Source organism: Leiobunum rupestre, chromosome 10 (assembly GCF_980474605.1).
Source record: "Leiobunum rupestre chromosome 10, qqLeiRupe1.1.hap1, whole genome shotgun sequence".
NCBI classification, from domain to species: domain Eukaryota; kingdom Metazoa; phylum Arthropoda; class Arachnida; order Opiliones; family Sclerosomatidae; genus Leiobunum; species Leiobunum rupestre.
The window spans coordinates 48,247,960-48,259,573 of NC_143393.1; the positions used below are offsets into that span (position 1 = coordinate 48,247,960).

Sequence of the window (11,614 nt, forward strand, 5' to 3'; positions counted from 1 at the left end):
AGCCACACTATGTTTTATATATTGTTGGAAGGTTATAATAATGTATTTATGGTGTAACAATTACCATCTGCTTGCCAGAGAAACCACCATACATTTCTTTACAATCATATTCCCAAGACAGTTATAGAATTCATTCCAGTTGGGTTTACTGAGTCTTCTCTCCAAAGCAACAATTATAAGGTTAATTTCCCTTTCATCGATAGACGCATCGGCCATATATTTTGTAAATATATATTTTTTAATTGTTCTGCGTCATACTCGGTTTAAATAGCTCCATTAGTTCGCTGCTTTGATAACCCGAAAAAAAAGTTATAAACAAACATTTCAAATCGCCCGCCGTTTCTAACCCAAGGCTTATATTACGACACATTCGCGGCCGCCGAATATTTTTTTTACATGACGGTATTAAACACCGCGGTGCCATTTTGATAAATACTTTTTAGTTATAATAATTATAATAAAAAATTTTCTAGGAGTACATGAATATACAAATACTATATTTTAGAAAATATGATCCGCGATCACCCGCCATATTTAAAAATTTGATTTTAAAATAAAAAATAAAAAAGGCATCGGCCAATCAATTGTTGGTACTATAGTGACGTAATGTATATAGTAATTTTTTATTGTTGACTACACAAACTAGATGTCGTACGTTACCGGCCGTAGTCACTCTTTGAGTTCTGATTTGTCGGTATTCGGTGATCGTCTGCCACGGCTGTTTGGCTATTTTCCAGTTACGCGGCAGCATTCTACCCTATGGGGTTTCTATGGGAATGCAGGGCTTGCCACCACCCTCCTACGCATTGTAACCCGACCACCTGAATTAAAGGCTTCAAAAGTCGCTTGACGACTTAGGCCTAAGGTGGTGCCTTGGGTATTAGCCTAGCTGATTATTATTATTATTATTATTATTATTATTATTTGTTGGGCTGGAAATTGGGCTAGATTTACGACCAATTGGGCGTCACACTTCACAGATTTCCTGGCAGCCCTAGTTACCTTATTTCCAAAACCGGATAACTCGAAATATTCGGTTTGTCTAAAATTTATTTTAAATTCACGTGTTCGCGTTTCACTACTTTATTTCCAAAACCAGGTAACTCGAAAATTTCAGTTTGTCTAAAAATTAATTTAAATTAAAATGTTTGCGTTTCGCTACCTTATTTCCAAAACCAGGAATCTCGAATAATTTGGATTGGAAATCGCCAAGAAGTAATGTTGTCGAGAGAAAGATGTTTGGCGACGGCTCGATCCACAAAACGTATCCGGGATTGTGCGATTAAACCCGCCAAGAAAATGACTCGTACTTGTAAAATATTTGTAATGAATGCATTCACGTTGTACGCGTATTGCACGTTTTCTCTCTCCGTTTGTTTACACGGGTATAAAGGACCACAAAAGTCTGGGTGAAACTCCAGTTGCTCCTCGATCCTCTTCCGTACTTCGTGATAGTACATCCGGCTAATCACATTTTTGGGATTTTATTAGCGAAGCCCATCACACTATTTAAGAAATACAGAAAACAATTGAGAAAAAATGCAGTTACACAAATACAAGTATACATATACTGTATATACAAAACAAGTAATACCAAAAAACTACTAATATTCACGTCCTCGATACAGCTTCAGTTCCTGCAAAATCGTAAAGCGAAGCGGAATGCACCGTAAGTGGTCCGGTAGTATGATCCACTCTTGGACACAGGAAGGCACAAAAGAGTTCTTACGAATCGAGATCTTCATAAAAGGAAAAACAAAAGTGTTTCCACAACCTGATCCACGAGGGGACTGAATCCAAGGTGAAATAGAAGCGGACACCTGAGAGAGTGCCCCCACACAGAGTTTATTGCCACAAAACACTTGACACGCTGTTCTAGTGATTCAGTTATTGTTCTTAAAGACCCTGGTAATAATAGCATCCCAAATGTAGCCATCCGTTGTACCTTGTCAAGTTTATGCGAGCCCGCCGAAGTGTGCGGAGACCACACGGAGGAACAGTACTCCAAGATCAGCAAAACATAAGTTTTAACCGCTTAGGACTTGGTGGGAAAAGAGCAACCAGAAAGATGACGACGGGGGAAGCCTAGAGCACGGTGGGCTTGAGATGTTATCGTCCCCAGATATTTAAATTCTTAAATTCGGACACGTGACCAATACCGACCATCCGACTCCATCAATATTGCACTTGTTAAACGAGGTTTTAGTCCCTAACCGATGCAGGCTGAAGACTTTGTATTTTTTGTATTTACTGAAAGTTTCCACTTGGAGCTCCAGCTTGCTATTTGAGTTAGATCATTTTGCATGATCATTGCAATGATCATGCAAAATACCATGGAACCAGAATGGTTCGAGACAGGGAGACAGGGCAAAATCATCAGCATTATTCGATAGCCGGGAGATAACACCCTGAACAACGTCATCAATATAGAATAATTGTCCTCAAAGAGGTTTAAGAATAAAACTATAAATAAAGCACGAAAAAACATAGCAAAAGTCGTAAAACAGTATTCAGACTTCTATCAGTTCTCTACTGTCGTTCAGCTGTACTGCCAGTTTTATTCCATAAAATTGAACACGTATTCCGTAGAACCATCTTCGTAATCGACTACACATTAATTTATTCTCTGATTAAAATTCCTGTAAACGCCCATTCAATCTGGGGCCGCTGTGAAGAACGCATTTTCCACCTTTTACTAAATTACAATCATCATTCCATGAACATTCCAAAGTTTTAAGCGGTTTAGAAGGTGAAAATCGATCTTTCCACATTCTGAGGGATCTAGTCTAATTTTAATTAAACATGTCAAATGTTCGACAAAGTTTGCTACTGACAGATGAACAAAGGCACGAATTATCGGACAACTTCCACACAGTAAGTTCGTTTCTTAAAAGTGAACTTATTTTCTTGGTAATCGCAACGGTATTAAAGACGAGTCTCGTTTTATAAATAATGTGGATAATCAGGATATACAAATCCAATCTTTTCTATAATACTACCTCTAAATACTACCTCTTGTATCAGTCATTTTATATCAGTGCATATCTAATAGACATGATAAGATTTCTGAGAGAACGACCTAGAAATATTTTAAATAAATTACCAGAATAATTGTACGTATATATCATAAAAGCCATGTGATAGGTCTTATTAAGATTTGAAGAGTACATGTACTAGTCTTGTTTGAGTCATCAGTATGACTCATTCATGTTGTTAAGGTGTGTATTCTTAAAAAAAATGGTGGAATTAATTAGTACCTATATGATAATTTAAATGATAAGTAAAAGCTCAAACTATATTTGATCCATCTATTTTCATTAGTTGGATAAAGATGGAAATGGTTTTTTGGATCTTGGAGAATTAAAGCAAGCATTAGATATTGTAGGATTCCGAATACCACAATGGCAGGTTCGACAAATGATTGATGAGCTAGAAAGGAAAAAAATTGGGAAAACAAGAGGTCAATTGTCATTTGAGGAGTTTCAAAAGGTAACTATTTTTAATAAATCATTAAAACCTATGTAATTGGTTTCTTTTTCCAGCGTATTTAAGTTAGTAAAACAACTAAAATAATTTCCTATTTTAAAAATGAACAATTTAAGTGTTATTTACTTTTAGCTATAAAATATTTACGGGTGTAAGTTAATATTTACTTGAAGCCAATAATTTTTCTGAAAAAAATTAATGCTTCTGGTTAAAAAGAAATCTTGATAATGCAGGACAGTAGATAATTTATTTGAAGTCTTAAATAATTTGAAGAAAAATGCGAAAGAAACAGCGACAAATAGTAATAGTTAACTGTAGCCTTTGCGTTGGTTTTTTAGACCCCAATGAGACATTTTAGAGACCACATCATGTGTTTTTCTAATTTATGTTATCACGTGACTAAAAGTGAAGGAGAACATGATTAAATATTTTAAACCAATTTTCATGTTATACTATAAAATAAAACTCCATCTTTCAGCTCTGTACAGATCTAAAATCGAAAGATGTATCGGTTACCTTCAAACAACAAATATCGAAAAGGGAGAACCTGCAGACATTGGGTGGAATGTCCGAAGCATCCAGTGAAGGAACAACTCATTCAGTTCGACACGAGGAACAAGTGGCTTTTTCTGATTGGATAAATTCGTAAGTTGCTTTCTCTTTTGGCAAAATAATCCAAAAGTATTCTTAATTTATGACTTAAATTATTCAGAAACTTAAGCCATGATCCCGATTTAAAACACTTGCTGCCTATTGACAATGAAGGCAAAGCCTTATATGAAAGAGTTAAGGACGGAATACTTCTTTGGTAGGTTTCGTATTAAATATTCACACAGTTAGTTTTTTCTAATTTTCTGTATAATTTTGTTCACAGCAAAGTTATAAATCATTCTTGTCCAGACACTATTGATGAGCGTGTAATCAACAAGAAAAATTTGACTCTCTATACGAAACATGAAAATCTTACATTAGCCTTAAATTCTTCTCAAGCCATTGGTTGTAATATCATTAACATAGACGCTCATGACTTAGCTAAAGGAAAGCCCCATCTTGTCTTGGGTCTTCTCTGGCAAATTATTAGAGTGAGTATTTGCTTTCAGACCTCAGTCTATTTGATCAGCTTCATCTTCGAACAATAAATTAAACCTCGTTAATAACTGAGGCTTGTAAAAGTCGTCAAGGTTAATTGAAGAAAATATCCACTTTTTCTAGGTTTTCATTACGCTTATGGAAGATTAGCTTCAAACCTCAAGAAATAATAGTTCTTGACAGGGGCTAAAATAAGCATTTTTTAGAACTGCCTAAAAAAAAATAACAGTGTAGCGAGCGAGCCGCTATATACAAACTAAACCCCGTAAACATAATTTCAATAAGCTATAAAAGCAGTTGGAATTCAGAATTTGTAGTAGACTAATATTTGAACCTAATTAAGAGATAGAAAAGGTTTGTAAATAAATAACTTTTTCATACTGTTTTGCGATATATTCACGATAAATAACACTGCCCAAATCCGATTTTACAACTGCAAATCAGAGTTTTTGAACTGCCCAGAACTGCCCATTATTTTAGCCTCTGGTTCTTGAAAAGATACCCTTCACTAACGCGAATGAGAAAATAATATATTAATCATCAATCTTCATAGAGACGATGTAGCAGACATCATAGTATAAGGGAAGGATACAGATATTTAGTCGTAACTTCTCCTCTAGAGCAGCAGGTGTGATATTTCATGCCCTGGAATAACTTGGTTGTTAAACCCTACTGCTAATAGTTTATTTCTGGCTGGCCTTTGGACATAAAAAAAATGCTTTGGGGCGTGCGAGTAGTTTATACCTATTGTCTTAAACAGTATGATTTCCAAAGTCTTATCAGAATTTTTGTATTATTTTGGTAGATTGGTCTTTTCAATCAAATAACTTTGGAGCACTGCCCTGGTCTAGTCCAATTAATGTTACCAGGGGAAGAGCTGTCCGAATTGATGCGTCTTTCACCCGAGAATATTTTACTTCGATGGGTTAACTATCATTTGGAACGTGCTGGTGTTAATCGTAGAATATCAAACTTTACTACAGATGTTAAGGTAAGATTTAAGTTCTTTTAAGAGAAGTGCCAAGCTTTCACAAGTAACATGAATGTATAGACAGTGAAAAACACTGCCTTAAAAAAATACTAAGCATTTGTTTTGTGACAAGTTTTGGAAGTTTGACTTTCTTAATGTCTAACGAACAATAATTGTCTCTTGAGTCCAGTCTATAACCATGTAGGTTTTCATCTGTAAATAACTATTTTGGAGTATTTAAATGTATTTCTTAGTAAAACTTAATGTTCTTGTGAATTGCCTTGTTCAATCTTTTAAGACACAAATAAGATATTTTCAAAATCTTGGTGCTTTGCGTTTAACATTTCTACAGTTCCATTCCTTAATTTTATTAATTTTTTAGGATTCAGAGATCTATACTTATCTTTTAAAACAAATTTCTCCAATGACTGCCGGTGTAACCACAGAAGCTCTTATGGAGCCAAACTTGACAGAACGAGCGGAAATTATGTTGAAGCAAGCGGAGAAAATTGGCTGTCGTGCCTTTGTATCGCCACTTGATGTTGTTGAAGGAGTTTACAAATTGAACATGGCCTTTGTTGCTAATTTATTTAATAACCATCCAGCCCTTGATAAGCCTGATGATCCCATAGAGTACGAAAACCTTGAGGAAAGCCGTGAAGAAAAAAGTAAGTCTCTTAACTGATTTGCCGCTAAACCTTCAATATATATATATATATATATAGAATTTTTTAAATTTCAGCATACCGAAATTGGATGAATAGTATGGGAGCGTCACCTTATGTAAATTGGCTCTACAGTGACTTAGCGGATGGTCTTGTAATATTTCAGGTACATTTGTATAGATAATTACGACTTGTAGAAGTGGTAACTGGTAATATACTAAAAATAAACCAATTTATTGCAGCTCTATGATATTATCAAACCAGGAACAGTCGATTGGAATAAAGTTCATAGAACCTTCAGTAGGCTAAAGGCATTTATGGAGAAACTTGAGAATTGCAACTATGCTGTTGAGTTGGGGAAAAACTTAAAATTTTCTTTGGTGGGAATCGCTGGACAAGATATTTCTGATGGAAATAATACACTTACTTTGGGTAAGATAATCTTTCTTGGTTTCCAAAAACATTATAGTATCTGTATTGTAGTGTAATGCACCCTAAAAATGTAAATACCTAATCATAGCTGAATTTTAAGTGAAATTGGAAAGAAATGCTATAAGGATTAATTAAATCTAACAACATTATTTACCTTTTACAGAAGTGAAGTCTTAATTTTCAGTCAACATTTTACTGATTCGGTAAATTTGTTAAAATGGTTCCAAATGTTAATATCTAGTTAATATAGTTATCTCTCAAGTACCACAGTTGTGCTTGTCAACTCTCTATGCTTAACACTTATATACTAGTTTCAAGAGTCAGTAATTGACTGCAGAGCCAACTTTAGGCTTAATGGAATGAGAGACCCTTGTTCTTCTATTAATCGCCTTTGTTGATAATTTTTCTAATGAAAACTATAGAAACTTAGGTCATCATGTACCCACCCATATGTTTAACGCCACCCAACAATCAAAAAGTGAGAAATGAACAATCTCCCAAATGTTCAAAACTGCCAAACCCCCTCAATAAACCCTCCTAAACGTCAGTAACCTCCAAAAATTTAAAAAAATTGAACTGCCCAAATGTTGGAAAAAGCCATTGCTTGAGACCTATCGAAATAAGTGCTACCGTACAATATGATGTCTCCATATTGCTCCAACAAGTATTGGGGAGTTGCATTAGTGTAAAATTATTCAAAATTGTTTAATATGCAGATATTTTAGTGCTTATAGATTTGATTTTAGTGTAACAGTATACTAGGGTAACAAATATTTTTAGCTCAAATATTGGCATAAAGAATAATTAATAAGAAAAATATTTTCAGCACTCGTTTGGCAATTAATGAGGGCGTATACCTTATCTATTTTAACCCAATTGGCTGGAACTGGTGGACATCCTGTTGTGGAAACCGAAATTGTTGAATGGGTTAATAACAAAGTAAGTATTTGTTATAAAATTCTTTGTTGACTCATAATTTATTTTCATTGTTTTTACTTAGCTAAAACAAGCAAATAAGCAGTCAAGTATTCGAAGTTTTCAAGATCACAGCATCACAAGTGCCAGGCCAGTTATAGACTTAATCGATGCTATCAAACCAGGGTCCATTAATTACAGTCAAGTTCGTTCTGGAGAGAATGAAGAAGTAAGTTTTTTCCAATTAAGTGTGTTCACGCCAATGTCCTTTATATTCTATTAGCCTGGTTAGTCTATAGGGTTATCACAGTATCTTGAAAAGTCGAGGAATTTTAAGAACCTTAATTTAATTTTGGTTTCAAATGCAAAACTTTTACGAAAATATAAAGCCAGCGGAAATCTCTGGGAAAGTAAGGTTAAATCAGGTAATTTGATTCTGAAAAAATATGGCAACCCTGGTCTGATTGCCTTTTGTCTACCTATATCATGTATAATATTACCCAAAATAATGGACTTTATGGTCCATAGAAAATGAACTTGTAGGTTGCAATATACCTGCCACACATTAATTAAAAAAATTAGTGTAGTTCATTTTTTTAATTTAGATGGCACTCTTAGGTTTTGGTTAGAATTGAGGTAATGTACGTGGCTGTCTAGTCAAGACGGTCAAGGTCAATTTTTAACTGTTAGGTAGATCCTTATGGTGTCTATAGACGCAAGCGACTTCCAGCGGACTGTGGTATGGTAAATGAAACTGGTCTAGTTCTATGTATATTATTGTATTCAAATTTAAAGTATAGCAAAGGTGGTAAGTGAACTTGAGTCCAGCTTGGCACCTTGCGAGTGAAATCTCCGCTGTAAACTATGAGAATCATAGTCTTCCATATACATTGAAAGTGTATACTTATAATTTCCTGTTTATGCTACTTATTATGTCAGTATTTGAAGGTTTTAACATTACCTACTTTTTCCAAAGGAAAAGATAGAAAATGCTAAATATGCCATATCAATGGCGAGGAAATTGGGAGCTAGAATTTATGCATTACCGGAAGATATTGTTGAGGGCAAACAGAAAATGGTGATGACTGTATTTGCTTGTCTGATGGCCAGAGATTACATCCCCAACATGGGATCCAAGAACGAAAACAGCAACTGAAGTTGTATTTTGTAAAGACTTCCTTTTTAGAAAACTTTTGGCTATGGTGTTGCTTAATGAAGAATATTAGGGAACCTTGCTTCATAGATTTTCCCAGTGTTAAATCGTTGAATTAGAATTAATATAATTGAAAAAGTAGTATCAAAAATTAATTCGAAAGGTTTAAAAAACACTTCGTAGGTGAAAACAGTGGTGCTTTTAAGTGGCTATCTTTCTAATGTAACTTAAGCAGATTTTGCTCATCCGTTGAAATTCGAGTCATTCCATTTTATAATGAATTTAATTATTGTTACGTGTAAATATGCGCCATGTATAGATACGTAACAACTGGACTAACATCTTTATTTAGCGTTAAAAATTTTCTAAAAGGTTGTGGAACTTATTAGTATAGATTTGAACAAAAAGATGAAATTTTTACTAAAAAGTGAACAAAGTAACAACGCATATTACGTCTGGTCAGAAATAAATTTGGTATTGGGATAACAAAAAGGTTTATAACTATTTTGGTATTGTTAACTTTTCCAACATTTTCCACCTTTCATACATTGAGATTTTTAAAATACTTAAGCCTAAAGTTTATATTTTTGCCAAAATGTGTTTAATTTATGCTTTGTTTTTTATATATTAATATAGATTTATATGGTGAATTTTCACCAAATCAATTTTTTTCCATAAAAAATTCACGTGAAAGCATAATTTTAAATTTTTTTACTTATGCATGTTGGTAGTTAGCTTCAATCGAGAATAATGGAAACAATTTGCCTTTCTTAACATTCCTTTTATTGGTTAGTGATACTTTGTATCTTTCAAAAGGTTTATTTTTTCATTATAACTAAAAAGGAATTTCTAAATGTGCTTACTTCAATAGGTGCTGCTTGAGATGTAGTTAGTCAATTGAATGTAACTAAAACAAATTGTGTTCTCAACATTCCTTCAATCAGTTAGTGATACTGCATATTATCATCTTTCAAATGGTTTAATTTTTGAATTAAAAAGTAATTTCAAAATAAATGTGCATATATGCTGCTTGAGATGTGTCATGTAGTTTTTGAGCTAAAATACAGTTGCATTTGATATTTTTATATATACACTGGGCCCATTATGTTATTTAACAAATGATTTTTCCAGTAAACAATGTGCCAACCAACCTGGAAGCTATTTAAATTTGTTTATAAAGATTTTATCCAATTTTTAAGAAGTTTTGTTTTCAAGTTTAAACTGTTTAACACAGAAATGTAGCACCTTTGTAGTTTTATTTGCTTATATGTTCATTTCAAAATTGATATTATTAGTAAAGGAAATGTAAGATTAAACTAAATTTCTCAACATATCAAGCTTATATTAAAATTAATTTTTCAGTTACCGGTATAATACTATTTCTAGAGACATTGTGTAAAAATAAGTGCAGATTTGTATAGGCTACCTATTCTATTAGTTTAGATTTTAATTAATATTTTAACCAAGAATTTTCAAGTATAGAGCATAGGGTTTCATTGTTTTAAAAATAAAATTTTTGAATTTTTGAAGTACAATAAAGTAGTCTAATTTTTCTTTCACATGCTTAATTCTGCTCTTTGATTTAACGAAATTTAAGTAGAAATTGTAATACCACCTTTACACTTTTCGCGCTTTTTAGTTATAAAGATTAGTTGGCATTTTATCATTTAACCACATTTCTACTTTGTTTATTGTTCCTGGCCTTTTATGTTTCATTTAAGTTGCTGATAAAAAAGGGTTAAAAATTTCATGACAGCTCAACTGCCACCCTCACCAATTTCAATAATTACCATTGTAATTTTACTGTTTTTCACATCTATGAAGATTCATTTCAATTAATAATGTGTTTTGACTTAATGAGTTCAAAGTTAAAGCTAAATTTATAGTTAAACAAGCATTGTTTCAAGCCTTTATTTCCAAAATATAACAGATTGAGCCACATGTTCCATGAAGGATTACACTGGTGTAGGAATTGAGAGGAGCAGTGGGCAATGTCCCTCTCAAACAATTTGCTGGGGGAGGCAACTAATGTAATTGTCTCTCAACTTTATGCTCGGTTAAAAATTAAAATTTATTAAACAAAGGAAGGAACATCTTAATAGAGCAAATATTAAGCTACATGTCCCTAATTTTCTAAAGAAATATTGGTTTTGTATCAAAATAAACTTGAAACTTACTAAAATATCTTCTATTTTTCTGTTTATTGTCAATTTATTATCTCTATAAAATTTCCAAATGCACAAAAAACTACTAAATCTGGTCCGTTTTGGGGTTTTAATTGTTTTTTAATCACCAGGGGACTGACCATTGGGTTTAAACTGCCTTGCCCCACCAAATTCCTTCGCCACTGAAGGATCATGATTTACATCTACCATAGATATTTGTTTAACTGCACTACGAAAAAAAGTCTGTGCATGTATTTAAATATCAACAAATTTAGAGTTTCCTCCATAGCTACATGTCAAGGTTTGTAAAAATGCTTGCCAGACATGTAGTGTCCAGTTATGAAGTAGTAGCGATGGTTAAAAATTTCACCCCATTTATTTTGATATCTATTATAAATTAATTTCAAATTAATAAGCTCATGAGTTTTCTATTTTTTTATTGTTGGCGTAACTGGCTTATATTTTGTTAATAGTGGTCAAAGTAAGGAGTAACATTATCACAAAAAGTTCATGGATTTGGGTAAGTATTATCAGAAATAATATCACTTGCAAGATATTTTACATGCTGTATTTAATGCTTCTGGTATTATGTTTCATAATTTAAGCTAGGGGTTTATTTTAGCTGGTTTTTAGGCTAATTATATGTTGTGGAAAATGATGCTATTTAAGTCAAAAATCAGCTTTAATAGAAGTTATTTTGGATTTGTTTGAGTGTCTCTGAATGAGATTGAATAAGGGC

The 11,614-nt window shown here is 33.1% G+C and overlaps 1 protein-coding gene across 1 annotated transcript; it reads left to right on the plus strand.

Moving 5' to 3' along the window:
• The first annotated feature begins 2,640 nt into the window (after positions 1-2,640).
• Fim (plastin-2 fimbrin) lies at positions 2,641-10,220 on the plus strand. The gene is made up of 12 exons (XM_090160046.1): positions 2,641-2,874; positions 3,322-3,489; positions 3,965-4,131; positions 4,199-4,294; positions 4,361-4,568; positions 5,381-5,566; positions 5,928-6,213; positions 6,288-6,376; positions 6,453-6,642; positions 7,469-7,581; positions 7,643-7,786; positions 8,534-10,220. Exons 1-12 carry the CDS (start codon positions 2,803-2,805, stop codon positions 8,711-8,713), a joined length of 1,899 nt encoding a protein of 632 aa, XP_090016172.1. The 5' UTR covers positions 2,641-2,802; the 3' UTR covers positions 8,714-10,220.
• Positions 10,221-11,614: the final 1,394 nt, after the last annotated feature.

Bases quoted from the DNA above. Each gene is read 5' to 3' on its own strand.
- Fim (XM_090160046.1), top strand. From the start codon at position 2,803: ATGTCAAATGTTCGACAAAGTTTGCTACTGACAGATGAACAAAGGCAC. The intron at 4,132-4,198 runs GTAAGTTGCTTT...TAAATTATTCAG, and splicing joins TTTTCTGATTGGATAAATTC to AAACTTAAGCCATGATCCCG. The intron at 6,643-7,468 runs GTAAGATAATCT...AAATATTTTCAG, and splicing joins AAATAATACACTTACTTTGG to CACTCGTTTGGCAATTAATG.